Source organism: Callithrix jacchus, chromosome 10, assembly GCF_049354715.1.
Source record: "Callithrix jacchus isolate 240 chromosome 10, calJac240_pri, whole genome shotgun sequence".
NCBI lineage: Eukaryota > Metazoa > Chordata > Mammalia > Primates > Cebidae > Callithrix > Callithrix jacchus.
In genome coordinates, this window is record NC_133511.1 from 78,047,270 (window position 1) to 78,071,957 (window position 24,688).

At 45.6% G+C, this 24,688-nt stretch overlaps 1 protein-coding gene across 50 annotated transcripts in view; it reads left to right on the forward strand.

Annotated features, from left to right (window-relative positions):
- MICAL2 (microtubule associated monooxygenase, calponin and LIM domain containing 2) overlaps nt 1-24,688 on the forward strand; it is a 261,902-nt gene that overhangs the window by 46,184 nt on the left and 191,030 nt on the right. For 31 of the 50 annotated variants that reach the window (XM_054242079.2, XM_078340522.1, XM_078340529.1 and 28 more), the window contains one exon: nt 6,705-7,045. In XM_054242079.2, coding sequence (XP_054098054.2) covers nt 6,782-7,045 — 264 coding nt within the window. In that variant the 5' untranslated portion in view covers nt 6,705-6,781. Of the gene's footprint in view, nt 1-6,093; nt 6,207-6,704; nt 7,046-24,688 lie in introns of all 50 variants that reach the window. The other 19 variants (XM_054242083.2, XM_078340526.1, XM_054242082.2 and 16 more) reach the window with 2 other exon arrangements.

Sequence of the window (24,688 nt, forward strand, 5' to 3'; positions counted from 1 at the left end):
AGCAATGAATGTGCCGGGCACAGTGGCTCATGCCTGTAATCCCAGCACTATGGAAGGCTGAGGCAGGTGGCTCACCTGAGGTCAGGAGTTTGAGACCAGCCTGGCCAACATAATGAAACTCCATCACTCATAAAAATACAAAATTAGCCAGGCGTGGTGGCACATGCCTGTGATCCCAGCTACACAGGAGGCTGAGGCAGGAGAATTGCTAGAACCCAGGAGGTGGAGGTTGCAGTGAACTGAGATTGCACCACTGCACTTCAGCGTGGGCAACAAGAGCGAGACTCCATCTCAAAAAAAAAAAAAGCAATGGATGAGGTGAGGAAGGAGGAATGTATGAGGCCCCTTCAAGCTAGACCAGTGGAGTCCACTCACCATTAAAAAAGAGTGGGGAAGATGGGTGTGGCCAGAAGGGCAAGAGCCAAATGCACTTGTGTTCTCAGTGAAGGAGCAGGCATAGATGGCCAGGGCTTGCAGTGCACCTGGGGTCTCTTCCCAGCACTCTCACCCTTGGGCTGTGTGGCAAATGAGGGAAGGTCTAGGCCCTTGCCACCTCCTGGTTGAGCTTCATAGTGAGTCCCTTGGGTGCTCTTTCATTGGCCTTTCCTAGTAGGGGTTCCAGATATCGTGTGGAAGAGGACTCTGCATGTGTGCCTTCACTGTGCATGGAAAGGGGCTTTGGCTTCCTGGAGGTAATCTCAAGTCAACACCCAGTAGCAGTAGAGAAAGCTTTGGAGAAGAGGAACTTATCTCTATAGGGAATGACTAAGAAGAATTATCTCACTGAGGCTTCAGACACCCTTGTCTTCCAGAGGAGGCAGGTGGAACAGGTGGCCCTAAGGAGGCAGTACACTCTCCTCTATTTGTGGAAGTGACCAAGGCAAGGCTGGGGACACCTGGCTGGAAGGAGATTACCAGGTAAACAAGGTAACCCTCTCAGTCCCTTCCCAACCCTGGAAGTACTCTTTTTGGTCAAATTAGGTGCCTAGTGCTCTGGTAGGTGGAAATCAAGGCCTACCTGGGCCAGGTGGGAAGATGGGGTTCGTAGGCCCCATCTGGGAGCCAGGTGTTCCTGCCCATGGTGGGCTCTGTGGGGATGCACCAGGTGCGGAAGGCACTGCTGAGTCCCTGGCTGGCTCTTGCCTCAACTCAGGTGTTGGATTCAGATAGTCATAACTGAGGGGCTTCTGTGTGTGAGGCTCCTGTGCACCCTGCGAGTGTGGGGTGAACACCCCACTTCATTGCCAAGGAAACAGGGCCTTGCTCCAGGGCTCCTTAGTGACGTAGAGCTGGGAGAGGGTAAGTTTCAGCAGGGCAGCATGGCAGTATAAATGGCAAGTGGGTTTTGTTTTTAGATTCCATTGACCTTGAAACAGATTTTGTCTCTGAGCCTCAAGCGTGGGTTAAAGGATGAGCTTTTCTCCTGGGACAAACTGCTGCTTTGCGGAAAGATTCTACCTAGTGTCCACCCCCATCTCTCCTTAAGTTTGTATGAAGTTCACCGTTTGTCAAAAGCCTGGTTGCACTAGATGATATGCCATTTGGGAGAAGAGGCTCAGGCAAGGTAGGAGGCATGAGAGTCCTAAATGTGAGGGACGTGCAGATCTGGATGGGGAGGCTCCTCCTCTCATTTGGAGAGGTGCTCAGGGACTCTGCATAAACCTTGAGCTTGACTCTCGGATTTTTGTGGGCTTAGCCCATTACCAGTGCTGTTGCCTGCAATCCAGGGCCCTTAATTTTAATTTTTAGCAGCTAGAGGCAGGAAAAGGAAATTGCTTTGTGACTCATGAAGTCACATAGGCAGGGGAGTAGACAAACCACAAATAAGAGACTCCGCTTGGCAAAAACCAAATTGCTTCAAGTCTATTATTGGAAACTTAAAGCAACACATCTTGTTTCTTCCCAGAAATACAGAAACCTTCATATTTCTGGTTAGTTGGTTTTATTTCTATTGCATATCAAACTTCAAAAGGGCAACAACTGGGTGGTGGTTAACAAGGAAAACTTTAATAAGAGCTGGTTACCCAGGATCCTCTGGCTAAAAAAGAAATCTTGACTACCTTCTTTTGGGGTGAGGGGAAGGATAGCCACCAAAGGCTTTGCACCCTAGTTCTCTAGACAAAAGGTTTGAAGCTCAGACTCACTGAGTTCTGAGAAGAGGAACTTATCTCTATAGGGAATGACTAAGAAGAATTAGTTTCTTGTTTACCTGGTATCTTCTGAGTGCTAGGTCAGCCCTTCCCAGTTCATTTCCAACACTATCCTGAATCCTGTGTGTTTTCAGTTCGTTACCACTACTTTCTGTGAGGTTCCCTAGTTACACATGGGAAACCAAAACCCAAAAGATAAATGATTTCTCCAAGTCTACACAGAGAGGAGGTGAGTTTGAAGTCAGATCTTCTAAGTGGAAGGCCCTTGTCCTCTAGTTTTAAAGTATACAGGTTGAGGCTGGGCACAGTGGCTCATGCCTATAATCCCAGCACTTTGGGAGGCTGAGGCAGACAGATCACGAGGTCAGGACTTCGAGACCAGTCTGGCCAATATGGTAAAACCCTGTCTCTACTTAAAATACAAAAAGTAGCCATATGTGGTGATAGTCCCAGTTGCTCGGGAGGCTGAGACAGAAGAATCGCTTGAACCCGGGAGGCAGAGGTTGCAGTGAGCCAAGATTGCGCTACTGCACTCCAGCCTGGGCGACAGTGCGAGACTCCATCTCAAAAAAAAAAAAAAAAGTGTACGTGTTGAATATACCTAAACTGAAATCTGCAGTGCTCCAAAATGTGAAGCTTTTTGAGTGCTGACATGATACTCTAAGGAAGTGGTAATTGGATCTTCCGGATTTTAGATTTTTGGGATTTGGGATACTCAGCCAAGTAAGTATGATGGACATATTCTAAAAAGAAAGAAAGAAAATAGAAATCCAAAACACTTCTGGTCCCAAGCATTTTGGATAAGGGATACTCAACCTGTATATAACTCCTTCCAGAAAGCTAGTCTCAGCAGTCATGAATGATGTTTCTTTTGCCCTTCCTTTTGATGTGATGATGTCTGGGCCATTTGACGAATCAAATGAGTATTGGTTACTGCATAGGTGATCTCACCGATTCCTTAGAGCCCTATGAGTGGGGAGAACAGGCGGCCCTTCATACCCATCCGTCTCACATCACAGATGCAACCAACTATGGGTTGAAATATTCAGGAAAAAAGAAAATGATTTCATCTGTACTTAATATGTACAGTCATTATTTCCTAAACATGCGATGTAACAACTATTTACATAGCACTTATATCGTATTAGGTATTATAAGTAATCTAGGGATGATCTAAAGTACACAAGAGAATGTGTGTAAGTTGTATGCAAACACTACATCATTTTATATAAGGGACTTGAGCATCTGTGGATTTTGGTATCTGCATGGGACCCTGAAACCAACCTCTCATGGATACTCAGGGAAGCCTGTATTATCCCTATTTCACAGATGAGAAAACTGAGGCCAAGATGGATGAGATAACTTGCCTAGGGCCACACAGCTATTAAGTGCTTGAGACCAAAGTCACACTCAGGTTGCCCTGACTCTAAATACTCTGATGCTATCCTTGAGGAAAGCTACCCACCATGGGTGTTAGAGTCATGTTTAAGGTCTTTGACTTAACTTGGAAAACCAACTATAAAGGGTGAGACTGGGCTGTTTAGATCTAGGGTGGCAAGTCTGAGCCTGGTACGGGCAGCTGGGCTACTTATCTTCTTGCGGAGCCATCTCCCTCCACCTTCCCTTATCTCACTCTAGATAAGGGCTGGTTTCTGGAGCTCCCACGCCTATCCAGCCCTCAGCACCACCTTTAGCTCTTTCTCCAACCTGATAACGAAGTTGTTCGTTCATCTTCTGGGGGAGGAGGGGTGGCTACGGGGTGCAGAGTAGACAGCTTCTTCCAGTTTGTAAATGATTGTCTGGCTTGGTGCCTCTAAACTGCTCATAATTTTAGACAGGGAATAGCTGGCCACTTGGAGAACTGATTTACAAACCTATTTTCTAACCTGGCACATTTCCCCAGGTACAAATCTGCCTCCTGTGGTGGATGCAGTGTGTGTTACCACATCTACTAAGTGCTTCCCAGGGCCTGGCTCTGCCATCATCCATGTTTCTTGTCCTTCACAGCAACCCTGCAAGGATGAGATGATTATTTGTCTATTACAGTAGGGGCAACTGAGAATCAGAAGTGGCTTGTGTGAGGCGATAGCTCTGCAGCCTTATAGTTTTCTCTTGTACTGCTTGCCTGTCCTCAGAAAAGATTGCAGGGTAGAAGGTGAGTTCAAGTCACCTTGTCAGCCCGCCACTGCAGCCTTTGTTCAATGCTGGGCACAGAAGTGGTTCCAAAGATAGATAAAGACTGAGAATGTTAATACGCTCTGCAAAGCAAATGAGTCCCGCCTTCTGTTTATGCTCTCTGGGTGGCAGGTATTGTACATGGGGAAAGTGGAGAGGAGGCAGTGTTTATGTGAGTCATGCCCAAGTGAGCAGAGTGGACTCTCACAGAGCCCGGAGAGCATCTGTGAAGGAATCCACACTCGTCGCGCCAGGCAGGGCACAGAGCCCGCTTGCCCAGTCTACTGAAGTTGTTGAGTGTCATAGACCAGGGTCACTGGGTAAGGCCTCATGGAGGACCCAGCCTGGCTGGGGCAGGGAAGCTGGTCAGGCCTGAGCAGGGAATGAGTGCTAGTCTCCCTTCAGGCAAGCACAGTGCCAGGCACCTCAGAAGCTCTCAGGGAAAGAGGGAAGGGAGGGTAGGGTTCTACAGAGTTGCTGGGACCCCCTCACCCCCAAGTCTGGGCCTCCAGTGTGAGACCTCACCTGCCCAGCAGGCTCCTCCTGGCAGGTGTTGCCCAGTGAGCTGCTGTGCTTCTTTCATGCGCTATTCTTCCTCCTTCTCTTCCAGCTTCTCTCCTCATTGCTGCCTGGACAGCCCCTTAGTTGCCTTCTGTCCTCCAGCCTCCTCCTCCAGTCCACTGCCACCCTCTCATCTTCCCAGCACTGTTTCCCCCTGCTGCTCTGGCTCCTGCTCTCACAGCCCACTGGAGAGGCCAGGACCCTTCCTTGTCCTGGAGGGGACACCTGCCACCATGTGTGCTGGACATCCCCTCACAACTCCTCAGGATTCCTGAACCTTGAACTTGCTGTCATCTCATCACTGTCCCACTGTTTCCACACTCACACCCCCATGTGGCGTTTCCATTGCCTGGAATGTCCACTCCCCAGTCTTCTGGTAAAGTACCTCTCATTCCTAAGATTGAAGCTTTCTTGACACTTCCCTCTTACGTCCCCTCTGGCCTCCTCGAGGCTCTGCTGGAGACCGTCTGCTCTGGGCTTCCATGCCCTTGGTTCATTTCCACAAGTGCTTGCCTGTTGTCTTGTAACCTGTCTTCCCCTGTAGGCGGAGCCTGAGCCTACATATTCCCAGCTCCTTGAGTGGTGCCCAACCCTTGCTACCTCACCAATAATTGAGTGAATAAGTAAGAGATTAAGGAGGAAGATAAACACCATTCTCTGCTTTTGGTATTATAAAACCATCCCATAACTGGAACATGTCAACGATGAACCCTCCCTATCTGGGGAGCGCAGAGCTGCCGTGAGGTCTGTGCTCTGTGTGTTGCTCACTGCCCCTTGCCAGGCCATGTCGCTCGGTCCGCTGTGCCCTCTTGCTCAGAGACCCCTACAGCCCTCCTGACAGCTGTGTCAGCCCCGGCTCCTCCACATTTGTCTTCTTGCACCAGCTTTGGATTCTGGAAAAACAGCTAGTGCTTTGGAAAATCAGCTCTACTTTATTTTTGTTCCTTTGAAACTTAAATGACTTTCCTAAGAAATGTCTGAGGTTAGAATGGTGCAGAAAGGACCATGGCCAAAGCCCAGGCAAGCTATTTTTGGGATGTGAATGAGCACCCATCACATTTTTCCCTTCCATCAGCCGAAGCACTTGTTCCAAATAGCTCACAGCCCAGCCTTGCAAAGTACAGGCCCCCTTTGCACATGGGGAGGAGGAGGTCCACGTGTCTCTGCCTGTCTATGTGTCTGACTGAGGTGGATGATGTGCTTCCAGCCAATTCCAGGAGCAGAAGTTTTGAGAAGAGACGGTTGTCATGTATATACGGGAGAGACTTTCTCTCTGGTAACTCATGAAGACAGACTTCAAAGCTGGATGTCTAGGGAGAGGTGGGTGGTCATGTACTCTAGAGAGATGTTTTCTGGATTGTCTTCTGTCTGGGCATTCGTGTATGTGGCTGGGTTATATTCCTATCAGCCAACCGATTTGCAGCACCAAGAGTGATAGACTTTCAGTGGTGCTAGATCTAGCGTACTTTGCTGGGTTACTTCCCTTTTCCTAATCGCTATTTGCAGAACCATCTGGCTCAGAGCAAGATTGACCAGTACTGTTGGCATTAGCCAGGGCATAGCCTTGTGCAATCTGTGGCACTTTTCAGCCAGCAAGAGGGGCGGGGCATAGGGGAGAGATTACCTGCAATGCCACATTGACAGGCTGAAAGGTGCAATTCTGTATCTTTTCTAAATGTTTCTGTTTAGGATCGAACACTAAATATTATGGGTAGCACTTGAGTGTCTTAAAGAAATTGTATTTTTACTTCTCAGTACCCGTCCCCCACCGTACCCTCATTGTCCAAAGCTGACCTCTGCCTCCCCCTACTTTGGCAGGTGTGACGTTTCTCCAGGTACTTCATGCTGTTCGTCTCTGTCCTCGCCACAGCACTGGTGCACACGACTCCTGAACCATGGGGGAGAACGAGGATGAGAAGCAGGCCCAGGCGGGGCAGGTTTTTGAGAACTTTGTCCAGGCGTCCACGTGCAAAGGTACCCTCCAGGCCTTCAACATCCTCACACGACAGCTGGACCTAGACCCTCTGGACCACAGAAACTTTTATTCCAAGCTCAAGTCTAAGGTGACCACCTGGAAAGCCAAAGCCCTGTGGTACAAACTGGATAAGCGTGGTTCCCACAAAGAGTATAAACGAGGGAAGTCGTGCACGAACACCAGGGTAAGGAGAATCCCCCGAGTCTTACCTCTGCAGGGCGTGTGGGTTTGACGTGGGAGGTTAGGAAGCTGTCGCCATTTTGCCACTCTGAGGTTCTTAGTAGGTGTGTGTGTGAATGTTGCATTGGTTTGCTGTGGGGAGGGGTTCCTTTGTCTGTACGCATCAGCTTTTCCTGGCTGGGAGGTTCCCTCTTCTCATGCCCTCTCCAAGGGAGGGAAGCCCATGCTTGCTAGCACCCCTGCTTCTACTATTCCTGCTGCCACTGCTACTACTTCTAGTAGCTGCTATTTATTGAGCAGCTTCTGGGTACAAGGTACTTTATGTCCATGATTTCAGTGAACAGCTGCAGGAGATCTTTGGACCATTTTAGGGACGTGGACATTGAGAAGTCAGTTGTTCCCAAGGTCACACAACTAGAGGGCAACCTTGGTCCGTCTGATCCTAGGACTTAAGCCCTAAGTGTCTGGGAGAGGCATAAGAGAGTTGTGTTCCCCTGGGTATGAACATTTAAGAAAGATCCCCTGGTTTTTAATTAATTAGCTAAGAAATAGGTATAGGTCCTTACTGCCTCTTCCTTCCTGTCTCTTTCTCTTCCTCCTGATTCCCCTGCCTTCTCCACCTGCCACTCCTTTCCCCAGGATGCATTTCTCTACCTAGGACCACATTCATAGGTAAGCCTGCACACTGATTGCATCCCTCTTCATTTGGCCACAGACAGCACGGTGAACTCACTATCACAGCCTTTCTCTGACATTCCTGAAATGCCCACCACCAGATGGGCAGCTGGGAGTCCAGGCTTCTCAGCTGACTTCCCTGGTGCTGTTGGGGGCTATCAGCCCTGGGCACTGGTCCAGGCTGTGTGTTTAGGTTAAAATCAAATGTGCTGTATTTAGACCTCACAGGAGATAGCTCAGCTAGAACCCTAGGAATTCCAGTCAGTGCCAATCCCAGCACAAGAGGATTGAACTCTCCATGGCAATCGGGACTGTTGTGTTTTTGTTTTGGTGATGAGAAGCTGTTGAGTCCACCATGGGATACGCTGCTTTCCACTGCCCCAGGGGAGACAGCTTCCAAACTCCTGCAAGCCTGGGGCACACTGACAGTGAGGGACGTAGGAAGAGCATTCCATCAGGTTGAAATAGACCAGTCGCCTCAGCCCAGAGCAGACTAGGCATCCAGGCAGTGCCTGCCCATAACCTGCCAAGCTCCAGCTAGGCAGAGGAGATGGGGGAGGTAGGGAAAAGGAAGGGGGAGGAGAGGGTGAGACCAGTGTCCTGGGTGCCACTCCCACCCAGTGACTCCTTTCCTTGTTGTTATGACTTCATGGTTCAGAGTTCACTGGGTGGCTCTTCACAGTTAAAGGAGGGGAAGCTTTTAGCTTTCAAAGTGCCACCCCCTCAGTAATTGTATATGGTGGTTTTCTTTTTTTAAAAGGTCTCATAAAAGTCAGGTGGCCCAACTTCACTATCCCATATACCCAACATGTGTGGCTGCTGAGGGACCCTCTTGGTAAGCTAAGGACAGATTGTCATAGGGAGCCAGCCAGTAGAGGGATGCAATGGAGGGCTGCCCACCAAGAAGAGACCCTTCTTCCAAAATTTACTAGCCACTTGCCTAGCCGGTGTGGCCAGCCTCTATTTTACAAGCTTTGGTAGCTTGAAATAGAACATTCATCACATCTTGTGGTTGGCAGGTCACCACTGGCCTTTGAGATACAAAGGGAAAGAAATCGTCTTTTGTTAGGGATGCTGGGTAAGGTGCTTCTTGCCCAGGAATTTTTATACCTTTCTTGTGAGGAGAAACAAAGACATTTCCCATGTGAGGTAACCCACCTCATCAAAACCTCCTGAATGCTGAGGAGTGGAAGATGCATTTGAGAATGCATTGTAAGTAAGGACTGTGACTATGTTAGGCTTCTTGAGCTGCACTTTTCAGAAACCCAGCTCAAAATAGCCAGAAAGAACAGGGAAATCATTGACTCGTATTAACAGGTGCAGACACTTTAAGTCTGGACCTTAACTTGGATGCTTGGATGCTTTGCTCTCTGTTGGCTCCATGCTTCCCTCCTGCAAACAGATTTTTCTCCATGTCCAAAGCCTCTCATTCACATCTTTATAGCTTCATCCTAAAAGGCTGGAATCTTTCTCTTCCAGCTCAATATTAAAAAATCTCAGGGAAGGATTCTGATTGGCCCACCTCTGGATTTATGATAGCCAAAGCCAGGGGAACTGGTTACTGTGATTGGTAGCTCTTTCAACCATCACATGACTGATGTGAGGGAGAAGCAGGTCCTTCAAGGATGTGGGAGTGTGAGACAGATAAACAACAGGTGCCCTTGGCTGGCTGTGATGGCTCACGCTGAGGCAGGTGGACCACTTGAGGTCAGGAGTTCAAGACCAGTCTGGCCAACATGATGAAACCCATCTCTACTAAAAATACAAAAAAATTAGCCAGGTGTGGTGGTGAGTGCCTGTAGTCCCAGCTATTTGGGAGGTTAAGGCAGGAGAATCACCTGAATCCAGGAGGCAGAGGTTGCAGTGAGCTGAGATCACGCCTCTGCACTCTAGCCTGGATGACAGAGCGAGACACTATCTCAAGAAAAAAAAAAGAAAGAAAGAAAGAAAGGAAAAGAAAAACCATAAAAAACGGTTGTCCTCTACAGCGACTGTTGATTTGTATTCTGGCCATGGTATAGGCCCCCTGCATATCACATTCATGTGTGAGTGGTTAATGGCCAGCTCCATGAGTCCAGTGCTTGTACTCCTTGTTGTAAGTCAAACAAAACCCAGGGCAGGAGTCCTCACCTCTTCCAACGTGAATAGACACTGTCTTGCTCACGTACCATGTTCAGGCATCCTTTGGTGTAATGGTTTATGCTGAGCATGAGTCAAGGAAGAAATGCTGGCCTTTGCATGCATGTGGCTGATTGTTAATGCTAAGCCAGATGACACAGGTTTGTCAGGTACCAGACATAAAGCCAACCTCCTGGTTAGCCATAGGCAGAGCAGGAATACATGTATTCAGCCAGAACCCCAACCTTTGTGCTGATGTGGATGCATCTGAGCATCACCTGGCGTGGGTCTGGGCTTAAGCATTTTACAAGCGTTTATCAGCTCCTGCCACGGGCTGAGCACCATGCTCCTGCCTCCATGCCACCAGTGAGTATGTGTGTGTATACACACAAGAGTGTGAGAGTGGTGAGAGATTGGGGACCAGGATCTATTCGGAGAAGAAGGGCTCTAGTGGAGGTGCCAGGGGATAAGGAGGGCGGCCTGAAAGTTCTCTAGAGCAATGGCTCAGGTGCCAGTTGCAAAATCTCACTTGGGAGTATTATTTATTATTGCTGATTATTTATGAGGGTTTTGTTGCACTGACTATTAATAACTCTGTCCCTGGGAGTGACTCTGTTTGGATAAGAATGAGGGTAAACTGAGGATCAAGCCAAATGAACTCTTTCAGGATTGATACTGGCTCTGTATTGGGGTAACACCTGGCTCCAATGTCACACTCAACTGAGTAGTGCTACTGAGGAAAACAACCCAGAAGACTCTGCAAGGTGTTATTAGGTATGGGAAATGCTATCATCACAAAATTGTGGACTCGGGTTATTTTTACATATAAATCTTCAATGCTAGAAGGAACTTAGTGTAACAGATGTTATGTGCAGTGTCTGCATTTAACAGGCCACAAGCAGGGGTCCAGAAAGCTGACGACGGTGGCATTACTGGGATTTGGACTCTGTTTACTGGTTTGCTCTTATATTCTTTTATTTGCTAACTAGCAGGTATTTCCAGTGCCCTGTGCCTTACGAGGCATTTGACAGGGAGGATAGTTTGGAAGATAAATAAGCTGTGGTTTTACTTGAGCTTTCTATAAAGACAGATGTACAATTATTTCTATATTCGCTTATTTAATCATTCATGAGCAGCTAGTACGTGCCAGGCACTCGTCTAGGTATCTAATAGCCCTGTGGCCTTGGGCAAGTTCCTTAACATCTCTAGTCCTCAGTAACATTATCTGTAAAATGAGGATAATAAGAGTAGCTACTTCATGGAGTTACCAAGAGGGTCAAATAAGGTAATGTTTGTAAAGTGTAGAAGGGTGTCTAGCATTCTGATAAGTGATCAGTAAACATTTAGCCCTTATTATCACTGATACCTTAAGAGCTATGAGAAAGGTATATATACTGGTCTGCAGGAGCATAGAAAAGCAAATGACACTCTGACAGGGGTAGTCTGGGAATGCTTCCTGGAAGAGGAGGTTTGATGTGGGGCTTGGCAGATGAATAGGAGTTTGCGGTATAGAGCTGAGAAAACAGCTAGAGGGAGTGCAAACAGAGGGAGAGGTTCTAGGAAGAGTGTGTTGCTCTGTAATGGGAAAGGAGGAGTGTGGGGCATGTGGGGGAAGGGTGAAGGCCAGAGAGCACAGAGTGTGGATGGATGGTAGGAAAGGCTGGAGGAAAAGACCTCCTGGTCCAGGCTGTGAACAGAGGGTCTCTTACATGAACAGTGGACCTGGGAAACCAGGAACAATGAGCCTCTGATCCCCAATCTTGTCCAGGGTTTTTTCCACTCCCTGCCCCCCACACCCCCCACACACATACAGGACTGCTAAGTAATCACAGGTACAGACCAGGGGGTATTTGCACATTGTTGCCATAAAAACTCACTTGCAGGAAATGACTCAGGGACTCTTGTCATTAGCAGGAATCGGGCTAGCCTATGTAATAATCTTGCGTTATCTTTTTGGAAGGAAGTGACTGTATTTGATGAGCATCCAGCAGGGTCACCACACATCTTTTGCTCCTGGACCGCTCCCCTGTGTGCAGCCCAGACCCCGGTTTGTGCTGAGGACCAGTTGGTCCTGTGGTCTCCAGCTTCTTCCATAGATTGCAGCAGGGTGGCAGCAAGGCAGGGTGCGAGGGTGTTAGAGGTGGAAGGGGTGACACCAGGAGCAAAGGCTGCTACCGCTTGGCCTGGATAAGCCTGTCTGACATTCCCCACCTCTGAAGTCATCCATCATGGCTGGGCTGGCTGATATGGGCAGTTCCAGTCATAACCGATAAAGCAGAAGACGGTCTCTGGGGTGTGAAGCTCTGTGCGAGTTGAACAAAAAGCTTAGATGAACTCTGGATTTGTCTGCTTACCTGACAATAGACGGCTGGCCCTGCTAATTGAACACTTTTCTGAGCCTGGATGGCCAGTCGGGTTCTGTCAGTGACTGCATTTGTTACCACAACTGCACACAGAGTGTGTGGAGTTTGCTTGAGTGAGTATGTTGGGCATTACATGTGAGCTTGAGTAAATCCAATTCGCAGCAATGTCGTCTGGGGAAGAAAAAACTCTCCTTTTGGGCTGTCTTCAGGAAGTGTTTAATTTAGGTTTAGTGTGTTCATTTTATAAATATATTTATAAATAAAGACTTTTTTGTCTTTTTAAGAAAAAACTTGGCCAGGTGTGGTGGCTCATGCCTGTAACCCCAGCATTTTGGGAGGCTAAGGTGGAAGGATTGTTCAAGGCCAGGAGTTCCAAATTGGGTGACATAGTGAGACCTGGTCTTTACAGCAAATACACACACACACACCCCCCCCACGCACACATACACTTATACACACATAAACACCACATACACATGCACATACATACACACATGCACTCATACACATACATACCACACACACATACACTTATACACACATATACACACATAAACATCACACACACATACACACATGCACTCATACACACACATACATACACACCACACACACATACACTTATACACACATATACACACATTAACACCACATACATACACACACCATACACACATACACACCCCCACACACATACACACACACATACACATACCCCACATACACACACACTCATATACACACCACACACACACTTATACACATACATACATAAACACCACATACACACATACATACACAAATACATATATACCACACACATATGTACACACACACCATACACACATACACCCCCCCCACACACACCCACACATACACACATACCACACACCCACCACATACACTAAACACATACATATTTATGTGTACATATTTCTTTAAATATGTATATATACATATGTAGTTATTTATGCATGCATAAATATATATTTATGCCCCCATACTTATCTATATATTTCCATGTATATATCTCTTTACATATATATGTAATAATTTTTTCTTTATAAGGAAAAGAAAAAGTTTCTTTGAAAAAAATGCCTGCTCATGATAAAATATAACTGAAGTAGGATAAGAAAATATAGGGTGAGACCTGGCAAGTGGGAGCAACACAGTGAGGCCATGTCTCCACAAAACAGTGCGTTTTCATTAGGCAAATGTTGTGCGCCCCGCCATGCCTATGGTCCCAGCTACATGGGAGGCTCAGGTGGGAGGATCGCTTGAGTCCAGGTCAAGGTGGCAGTGAGCTGTGATTGCACCACAGGATTCTAGCCTGAGCAACAGAGCAAGACCCTGTCTCAAAAATAGAAAAGAAAAGAAAAGACAGTGTGGATCTGAGCCTAAGCCAAGAAATTTAAAAAAAAAGGAAAGAAAATTTAGTGTGGAAGAAGTTTCTTTTCTCCTTTCCCCAGTTTTCCTTCCTAGAGGTAAGTATGCTCCCATTTTTGTGTGCCCTTCCTGAAAATCTCTACATATTTGTGGATGTGTTTTATGGATGTCTGCACTACTACTTTCTTTATTTTCTTAATGGAAAAAACTGCACATTATTTTCTGTACTTGTTCTGAACGTTTTTCACTCAAAAATATATCTTCGAGATTGCTTCATCTCAGTAGGTGTGGATCAAACCCTTTTATTCATGGCCTTTTATGGTTTCCCATTTTATGGCTATAGCACAATAGCACAATTTCTTTTTCTTTTCTTTGAGATGGAGTCCCACTCTGTCACCCAGGCTGGAGTGCGGTGGTACAAACTTGACTCGCTGCAATCTCTCAGGTTCAAGTGATTCCCCTGCCTCAGCCTCCCAAGTAGCTAGAACTACAGGCATCCACCACCATGCCTGGCTAACTTTTGTATTTTTAGTAAAAAATGGAGTTTCACCATGTTGGCCAGGCTGGTCTTGAACTCCTGACCTTGTGATTCACCTGCATCAGCCTCCCAAAGTGCTGAGATTACAGATTACAGGCATGAGCCATTGTGCCTGGCCTATAGCACAATTTCTTTATCTTAGTTTATTTCCAGTCTATTGCCATTTTAAACAGTGCTGCAGTGCATTTCCTTAACCACACTTGTTTGTATACATGTGAAATTGTGAGACAAAGGGTATGTGTGCTACATTTAAAAATTGTAGGCATTGTCAGATTCTCCTCCCTGGAGTGGATACTCCCACCAATAGTGCAAGGGAGCAACAAGAAGAGTCCTTCTTTAAAAAGAGAGAGCACAGCAAGACGTTGCCTACTTAGAGTTCCTGGGCCTTGCTGAGTGGGCATTGATGGACACCCTCTGAGTCCTGCAGCCTGGACTAGGTGACCTTGAACGGGGCCACTGGGTGAAGAGCAGTCCATCAGTGACGTGGCAGGGATTACTGCCATCCTTTTAACAACAGTTTTATTACCACCACCAAACGTTTGCATGGTGCTTTACAGCTCTTAGCACAGTTCCATATATATCATTTCATTAAGGGGTTTGCTTTACCAGTCCCCATTTCTCACTCCTATAATCCCAGCACTTTGGGAGGCTGAGGTGGACAGGTCCCTTGAGCCCAGGAATTTGAAACCAGCCTGAGCAATATGGCAATACCCCATCTGTACAAAAAATACAAAAATTAGCTGGGTGTGGTGGTGCATGCCTATAGTCCCAACTACTGGGGAGTCTGAGTGGGCAGGCTGGCTTGAGCCTGGGAGGTCAAGGCAGCCATGAGCCATGATTGTGCCACTGCACTCTGGCCTGGGTGAAGAACAAGACCCCATCTCAAAAAAAAAAAAAAAAGTTGCTGTGTCAGTAAAAGTGAATGCTCTTTAAGAGAAGAAGACATATAAGTGTATCAAATTGAATGCACTTATATTTCTCTTGAAAATTTCATCAAATAATGGGAACCTTTTGGGCCCTGGCCCACAGAGGATCTGTCTTGTTAGTGCTGAACTGGGGCCTGTCCTGGCTAACTTGTTCTCTTTATGATTCAGTTCAAGCAGACATCACCTTCTCCTGAGAGCCTTCTGTGACCATCTCCTCCCCACTGCCTCCTCTTACTCCATCCCCAGTCTGGGTTTGGTGCCCCAGTGGGCTCCTAGATTCTCTGGTCAGTGTATTGCTGGTCAGTGTGGTGCTATCTTGCTGATCAGTGCCACACATTGATTGCTTTGTCTCTTTCCCACTTGACTGTGAGCTCCCTAAGGACAGGGAGCATGCCTAGCTCATCCCTGGGTCTCAAGCCCCCAGCACAGGGCTTGACTCAGGGAAGATGTACAGGGATAGAGGAGTGAAATCTGTGACTCAAAGGGCTTCTTTTTTGAGCTACACTGTGTGAGCCCCAGTGTTTCCAAGCTTTGATGGTGGGTTTGCAGAAGACAATACCAGACAATCCTTTCATTTCCTTATTTAAGCATCTGTCCAAGTTTGAGCATTCCCTCCTTGTAGGGTGGGGATGGTGGCCACAGCCCTGTCTGGGCTTTGACTAGCATCTGGCTGCCCATGGAGCTTTCAAAAGAGACGGGAAGTTAGCCAATATAGGCTTGTGAAGCTGGAAGAAAACTGAGCCTCCCTTTTCTTGGAGGAAAAAAGAAAACACTTTTGCAGCTCCTGGCCCACCCAGGGTTGTACAAGGCCCTAGGGAGTCTCTGGCCGGGATTATCCAAATAAATGTGTATCTCTGGGCAGGGAAAAAGGAAATCATGAAGCAGTTTAACACTCTCCTCCCCAGACTGAAAGGTAAACCCTGGCTTCCCTCTTCCTTGCTCACTGGAGACTTCTCTGCTTTGATTTTTTTCCCACAATTAAAAAATATCTTTGCAATCAGTGTATTCCTTGACTAGAGAAGTGTCCCACTTGCTGTGAATATATGTTTATCTCCTACTCAGCAGGGTGGGGGCACCAGGTTGAGTTCATCCTCTTGCCACAGGGAAGTCCTGGGCAGTTCACTGAGCCTGATTCTGATTCTCAGGTGATTCTCCTGGGCTGAATTTGTAAGATTGTATTCAGCTGCCAGTAACTCAGACTCTGACCAGAGATGAAAACAAATAGGGGCTTATTTTTGTAAGGAAAAGTTGGGAGAGGTGATGTCTGGAGGTTCAGTAGCTGTGTTCTCTGATTCTCTAGCCCAGTGCTGCCCAATAGAAATATAATGTAAGCCCATATGTAATGTTAAACTTTCTATTACCCACATTTTAGAAATATAAAGAAGTGTTGAAATTGTAATAATATATTTTATTTAACCTAATACATTCTCAGTGTTATTTTAACATGTAGTAAATATAAGAAATGAGATATTTTGCTTTTTGTATATTACATTTCTGAAATACTGTGTTTTACAGCTCATCTCAGTTAAGTCTAGCCACATAGCAAGTGCTTGAGAGCCACATGTGGCTAGTGGCTGTCAAATTGGATAGTGCAGCTTTTCCTCATGCTTGTCACATGTAGTTACAAGGTGGCTGCCATAGCTCCACCTTTGCTTTCAAAACAGGAAGAAGGTAGAAGGGGTTGCTCTAACTACATACATCTCTTTATCATGTAGGCAAGAGTGTTCCCTCCCAGAAATCCTGTTTAAATGTAAGCTCCATAAGCACAGGAGTTTTTGCCTGTATGTTCTCAGCTGATTCCCCAGCACCTAGGGTAATGCCTGACACATAACAGGTATTTGCCTCAGGTTGAGTTCTTCAAAAGCAGATGCTGACTAGGTGTCTGGAGTGCAAGGTGTTCATTAGCAATCAACACCTGTGAAGGGAATGGGGAAGACAATGAGCTGAGGAAGAAGTCAAATTGTGTACAAGCAGATGTTGGTGAGTTCAAGCAATTAGGTCTTTTCCTACTTGGCCTTTCATTAAGTGAGTTTTGCAAGAAACAGGTGGGAGACAATATGGTTCTCAGTGGATATTAGTGTTGTAGGTCTTTCTCCCTAGTTTAGGTAAAAGTTGGGTTCTTGTCACACAGCCATGAAAGATTAGGCTCACAGACACTTTGAAGGGTGAGAAAAATAGAACTTACTGGGTGAAAAGGAAAAAAAAAATCTCAGCAAAGTGAGAGAGGTTCCTATTAACAGGCCCCCATCTCACAGATTGAATCCTAGGTACCACTTGGAACGGGAGAGGCCATGCTCCTCCCGCTGCTAATGGCACAAAGTTCCCGAGGCCGCACCCGCTCCTCTCCTCCCAGTGCACAGGCCGGTCAGAGGTTCTCCTGGACCTCTTTATACTTGGCTGTCTCATTAGGATGGTCAGCTATAAGCTACCAGCTCTCCATATAACAGGTACTAACATATATCCCTATGTAAATATTGAAATATATAACATACATAGTTATAGAAATAGATAAGTTGTAAATATAATCATATATACATGTTTTTATGTATTTATATAAAATTATATTGCATTATAAAGATACTTCAAACTTATACGCAGCTTCTTAGAAAGATAAACTGAATCTACTATAATTTCAGAGGCTGCTTGGAGCCTTCAGCTGTATGTGACAGATTTTACTGCAACCTGGCGTATTCTACACCTCCTGCTGTTGGTCGTACAGTCTTAAGAGATAAAAATACAGGATAGCAAGGTACACCAAAGGCTGGTCTATGGGAAATCTGCGGTGGAAAGACTTTATTCTCAGGACCCTTTCTGCAGGGGACAGCTGTCTAAATCTGAGGAATATATAGGAGGAGATTCTTTTAAGTTCGAATCTATAAGATTTAAGTCCAGGGGAAGTTTCGTGTCCCCTTCCAGCCAAGGAGAACATGCTGACGTCTATGCGCAGCTGCTTGTTGCTCCTCTCTAGCTTTCGGAAGATGAGCTCTAGCATTTACTCTTCCCCCTCCTACATTCGCAATGTATCTTTTTAAATAGTGGTAAAATATGTGTAACAAATTTGTCATCTCAACCATTTTTAAGTGTACAATTAATTCAGCGGCATTAATTACATTATTGATGATGTACAACCATCACCACTTCCTGTTTCCAACATTGTTCCCGTCTCCAAATAGAAACTCTGTAACCATTACACAAAAACGCACTCCTCCCCTCTTCCCTCAGCCCCGGTCCCCTCTCATCTTTCTGTCTGTGTAAATTTGTTCATAATATTTCATGTAAGTGGAATCATACAATCATACCATCTTTGTCTTTTTGTGCTTGGTTTATTTCACTTATCATAATACTTTTGAGGTTTGTCCATATGGTAGCATGTGTCAGAATTTCATTCTTAATAATACATTTAACTGAATATGTCCAAATTATTATCATTTTAGCATGTAATCACTATGAAATTATTTAAAACTCTTTTACATTTTTTGGGCTAAGCTTTTGAAATCTGGTGTGTATTTTACTCTTGTGGAACATCTCGTTCAGATGCTAAATTTTAATCAGAAACAATCTGTATTTAAATTTTATAAAACTTACAGTTGAAAAAGTAGATTTACATATCCAAGTTATTCCAATCATGCCTAAAACTTTTCCACTAACTGAATTGAGTTTGGGTTTTTCTACCCAGCAAAATGTGATAAAATATACGTAACATACAGTTTTAACCATTTGAAAATGTGTAATGCAATATCATGAGGTACACTTACATTATATGTCCGTTACTGTCACTCATCTCCAGAACCTTTTCCACCTTGCAAAACTGAAACGCTATACCCATAGTCAGTAACTCTCCACTCCTCCCCACCCCCAGCCCCGCCTACCACCATTCTACTTTCTGTCTCTAGAGTTTCATTTAAGTGGAAATACACAGTAATACACACCTGCAGTCCCAGCACTTTGGGAGGCCAAGGTGAGTAGATCGCTTTAGCTCAGGAGATTGAGACCAGCCTGGACAACATGGCAAAATGCAATTTCTACAAAAAATACAAAAAATTAGTCTGGTGTGGTAGCATGTGCCTGTAGTCCCAGTGGGAGGCTGAGATGGGATGATCGCTTGGGCCTGGGAGGTCAAGGCTGCAGTAAGGCGAGATCATACCTTTGCATTCCAGCCTGGGCAACAAAGTAAGACTCTGCTTAAAAAAAAAAAAATCATTTTAAGTGTCTGCTACATACGAGGCGCTAGGGACATAGCAGTAAAGAAAACAGGCCAGGCACAGTGGCTCACGCCTGTAATCCCAGCATTTTGGGAGGCCAAGACAGGTGGATTACCTGAGGTCAGGAATTCGAGACCAGCCTGGCCAACCCAATGAAAACCTGTCTCTACTAAAACTACAAAAATTAGCCAGGCGTGGTAGTGAGCGCCTGTAATTCCAGCTACTTGGGAGGCTGAGGCAGAAGAATTGCTTGAACTTGGAAGGCAGAGGTTATAGTGAGCCGGGATTGCATCACTGCATTCTACCCTGGGGGATAGAGTGAGACTCCAGCTCAAAAAAAAAAGATGACAAAATTCCTGTCCTCTTGGAGTTTATGTTCTTATCAGTGAGAGAGAAAGAGAGAGAGAGAGACAATAAACAAATGTGTGTGGGGTGTGTGTGTGTGTGTGTGTGTGTGTGTGTGTATGTGAGGTGGTGTCCTCAGTAGAAGATACAGCAGGACAGCAGGGTGGGGATGGCAGGGTGGGCTGCTATTTGATGCAGGATGTCCTGGGAAGGCTTCTAGACGTTGGTGACCTTTGAGCAGAGCCCTGAAGGAGCAAGGTTAGTAGTGTGCCATCTTAGAGGAAAGTGAATGCTAGACAAGGGAGCAGCAGGTACAGAGGTGCTGACAAGCAAGTGTGCTCAGGATGTTCTGGAAACAGCAAGGAGACCTATTTAGCTGGAAGGAGCCAGGATGGGGTGATAAGAGATAGGCCAGAGAGAGACAGTTCGACCTTGAAACTCTTCCAAGTACTTGGGCTTCTATTCTGCATGGGATGCACAGCCACAGGAGGCTTTTGAGTGGAAAGTGACGTGACTTCCTCAGGGAAGGAATGGTGAAACCTCGGGGATGAAAAACGTAAGGAAAGACTAGGGTCTCTCCCATCTGTGAGTCACAACCATCTCAGGCCTAAGGAATTTATCGCATCCTGTGCCCGTCATGTCTTAGAGGAGCTGCCCACTCTCTTCACCACAAACCAGCAGATCAGGGACAACTAAAGCCAGCCTCACTGACAAGGTTAGAACAGACCTGGCCATTCTGATTTAAAGTCTTTTTGAAAGAAAAAATCCCTTCCTGAGTACCCAGGGCACTTAACACTATCTATAACTTACTGTGTGATCTTGTATCTTGGAGTCTCTGATTCTTCACCTGTGAAATGGGAATAATAATCATGTTAAAACTGTCTGTTATCTCATAGGGCTGGGGTAAAGACTATAGGAGAAAACCCACGTAAAACATATAAAGTGCTGGCAACTGTTCATCACCTCCTTCTACTTTTTGAAACTCTCCCCTTGCCTTTTGTGATATGACTTTTTTAAACATAAAATTTACAATTTTAACCATCTTTATGTGTACAGTTCAGTGGCAATATATTTTTGTGCAGCCATCACCAACATTCATCCCCAGAACTTTTTTCATTTTGTAAAACTGAAACTCTACCCATTCAACAATAACTAATAATTCTCCCCTCCCCTCAGCCCTTGGCAACTACCATTCTACTTTCTGTCTCTATGAATTTGATTACCGAAGTATCTCATATGAGTGGAATTATATGGTATTTGTCCTTTTGTGACTGTCTTATTTCACTTAGCATAATGTCTTCAAGAGTCATTAATGTCGTAATGTATGTCTGAATTTCCTTTTTTAGGGCTGAATATTATTCCATTGTATACATAGACCACATTTGTTTATCTGTTCACTCTTCAATGGATACAAGTTACTACTACGAACTTTTGGTTATTGTGAATAATGCCACTATGGACACACACACACACAGACACACACACACACACACTTCATATACAGTGTGCTCAGAAGTGAATTTGCTAGGTCAAATGGTAATTCCATTTTTACTTTTTTGAGGAACTGTCCTACTGTTTTCCAGAGTAGTTCTACCATTTTACACTTGTACTAGCAGTGTCCAAGGGTCCAATTTTCTCCACATCCTTACCACAGTTATTTTTTGTTTTTTATAGTAGACATCCTGATAGGTGTGAGTAATCAGTGCGAGGTGGCATCTCATTGTGGTTCTGATTGGCGTTTCCCTAATGATTAGTGATGTTGAGCATCTTTTCTTGTGCTTCTTGTCTACTCATAAGTCTTCTTTAGAGAAATGTTTATTCCGGTCCTTTGCTTATTTTTGAATCAGGTTTTTTGTTCTGTTTTTGTTGACTTTTAAGGGTTCTCTGTATATTCTGGCTATTGACTCTTTGTCAAGTATGAGATTTGCAAATATCTTCTCCCATTCTGTGGGTTATCTTTCTATTGTATTGACAGTATCTTTTGTTACACAAAAGTTTTAAATTTTGGTAAAGTCAAATTTGTCTATTTTTCCATTTGTTGCCTGTGGCTTTGGTGTTATATCCAAGAAATCATTACCACATTACTGTCATGAAGCTTTTGCCCTATGTTTTCTTCTAGGAGTTTTTAGTTTCAGCTCTTACACTTAGGTCTTTCATCCATTTTGATTAATTTTTGTATATGGTGTGAGGTACAGGTATGGCACGACTTTTCTGATTAATTTTTATGAGTCTTCCTCATGCTTTTTTGTTCTTTTCTGTAGTACATATTGGGTGTCTGAGGTTTGTCATCAACTCCTTTTGTTTCTGCTAGGCCTGCTTTCTCAGGAATTCTCAGCTACACTTGCCTGTCACCCTCATGAAGATGATTCTCCACATTTCTATTTCTGGCATGTACCTCTCTCTTGAGCCCCATGACCCCACTAAAGTAATCTGATACTGTGAAATATATATATTTGGTCTTCTCCCCTTGGAATCTCCCGGGTGATAAGCATGTTCTTTGCATGCTAATGAGATGCCTGGTGGCTGGCAACCCATACACAGCTTCAGGATGGAGGCTGCTGTCTGAAAGGCTAAGCCAGTTTCCAGGGAGGAGAGAAGGGCTGAAGGCTAACTCGCTCATCAACGGCCAGTTATTTCCTCAACTGTGCCTACGTGATGACGCTGCCATAAAAACCCAAAAGAACTGGGTTCAGGGATCTTCTGCTAGCTGAATGTGTGGTGACTGGAGGGTGGTGTGTTCAGAGAAGGCACGAAAGCTGCTGAAAAAAAAAACAACCCAACTTTTGTGAAATGTTTGAAGAGGTTTATTCTGAGGTAAGTGAGAGTGACCATGGCTCGTGACACAGCCTCAGGAGGTCCCGAGAACATGTGCCGAAAGTAGTTGGGTTGTAGCTTGGTTCTATACGTTTCAGACAGATGGAAATGACAGGCAAAGACATAAATCAATACGTGTAAGGTATGGGGGGCAGGCATAGAGGCTTCCAGACCATAGGTGGATTCAAAGATCTTTTGATTGGCAATTGGTTGAAAGAGTTAAGCTTTGCCTGAAGAGCTGAAGTTGGCATAAGGAAACGTTTGAGTTAAGATACAAGGGGTTGTGGAAGCTAAGTTTTGTGTTACTAAATGAAGCCTCCGAGTAATAGGAGACTAGATGGTCTCCTTAAGAGAGACTAGATGGTAAATGTCTCTTATCAGACTTTGTTATCATTATTGTTACTGTCATTTTTTGGAGACAGTATCTTGGTCTGTTGCCCAGGCTGGAGTGCAGTGGCATGATGACAGCTCTCTGCAACCTCCACCTCCAGGGCTCAAGCAGTTCCACTGCCTCAGCCTCCGGAGTAGCTAGGACCACAGGCCCATCTCCTTTCTGCCTCCCACATGCAATCACACCTTCTTTTGCAGTTCTCTTCATGCTTGTTCCCTGCTCTTCACCCACACTCTCCCACTTTGGTTCGGCAACTGGCTGATTTCTTTCCCAAGTGATCATAGCTGCCAGCCTGTGAGCTCTTTTTTGGCCTTTCCTCCCCTCCAGTCCAGTACTGGCCCCTGCAAAGTCACTCTTCCCAAGCACAGCTCAGATTGTGATTGCTCAAATTCAGAACTCCCAGGGCCTGTGGATTAAAGTTCCAGCTCCATCCTGGCCCAGTGCCCTGTCTGATCAGCCCAGCTCTGCCTCACCAACCTGTTTCCCACAGGCTGCCTTCCAGGCAGGCTCCTCCCCAAGTTCTCAGCCTCTCCTCCGCCTGCCTCCGCCCAGCACTGTAGGCACTTTTGGTGTTCAGTCTGCTGAATCCTGTCCTTGGTGATCCTCCACCTTTGCAGCTCCAGCAGCCTCCACCTCCTTCCACCTCTTACCTTCTCCCCAGCAGCCTAGCCCAGAGCCACACCTAGTAGTTTGCCACTGCCCAGAACTGCCCCACCTAAACTCCCACTTGAAATGCTCTTCTCTAACCCTGACTTAGAGCTGCTGCTTCTCTTACTATGTCACGCTCATGAGACCTGCTGCTGATCCACATTCCCATTCTTAGCCAATGCCTTCCTGTCCTCCCGATTCACTTGTTTCCCAGGGGGCTTTATTCTTTTGCTCATCTTAGAGCCCACATTGTGCCTTTGCAATCATGTTCAGCAGCTTCTCAGTGCTCCTGATTTCAGGCTGGTGCCACCCAAAGAGACTCTGGTGTCTAATTCTGCGTCCTGCTCTTGAGGGCTGCCTGGCGCTGTTCGAGAAAGCTGCAGAACCCAGCTGGTTGGTATTGTTACAAAGTTATGATAACTTAATGCTGAGCCTCTCAGTGCTGCTAGGACAGACTTTTCAAAAAATCTAGCCAGTTTCCTGTCTGTTTCAATTCCCACAGCAGCTGTTCCCCCATCCTTTACCTCCTTCTCTATCTCTTCAGCCCCTTCCCTTTAAGCAGCCATCTGACCTCTCATGAAAATCAATTATCAGCTCTGTTTCTTCTTCTGTTCTCCACCAAATTCCTGGGGAATGTAATCTCTGTACTCCTTGCTCCCATATCTTCACCTTCCCCTTGTCCCCTAACACACCAAAATCAGGATTCATTCCCTTGTGCCAGTAGAAATGCTTTTTCTCAGGGCCACTAGAGGCCTCAGGGTTAGCAAAGGCCATGTTGTCTACTTGACCTCTTTCAGACATTGGACATGGTGGATTGCCATCTCCTTGAAGTTATCTTCTTCTTGAAGAGACACCTCAAGGCCGGGGAGAATGAGGGTTATGCTTCTTTGCAAGGAATTGTAAATCTGAGTTTTAAGAGATCCAGACTCTTGCAGTGTTTTCATATATTTATTTATTTATTTATTTGTGGCAGGAAGATTTTCCATGAAGGGCATAGCACTGGCCTTTCTTCTGGTGCTGCTGCATGCAGCCACAAGTGTGGGTGACATTGATTTATGATCTCTTATGTTGCAGGAGCCTCTTGTATTTTGCCTCCCGCATTTATTCTGAAGCTCCTGATCATACCGAATGACTTATCCCTTGTTAGAGTTTAATAGCATCACGATGATATAAAGCTTTTCTGCTCACAGAGAAATTTTGCATCGAGTATCTATCTCATTTGATTCTCACAATAACTCTGT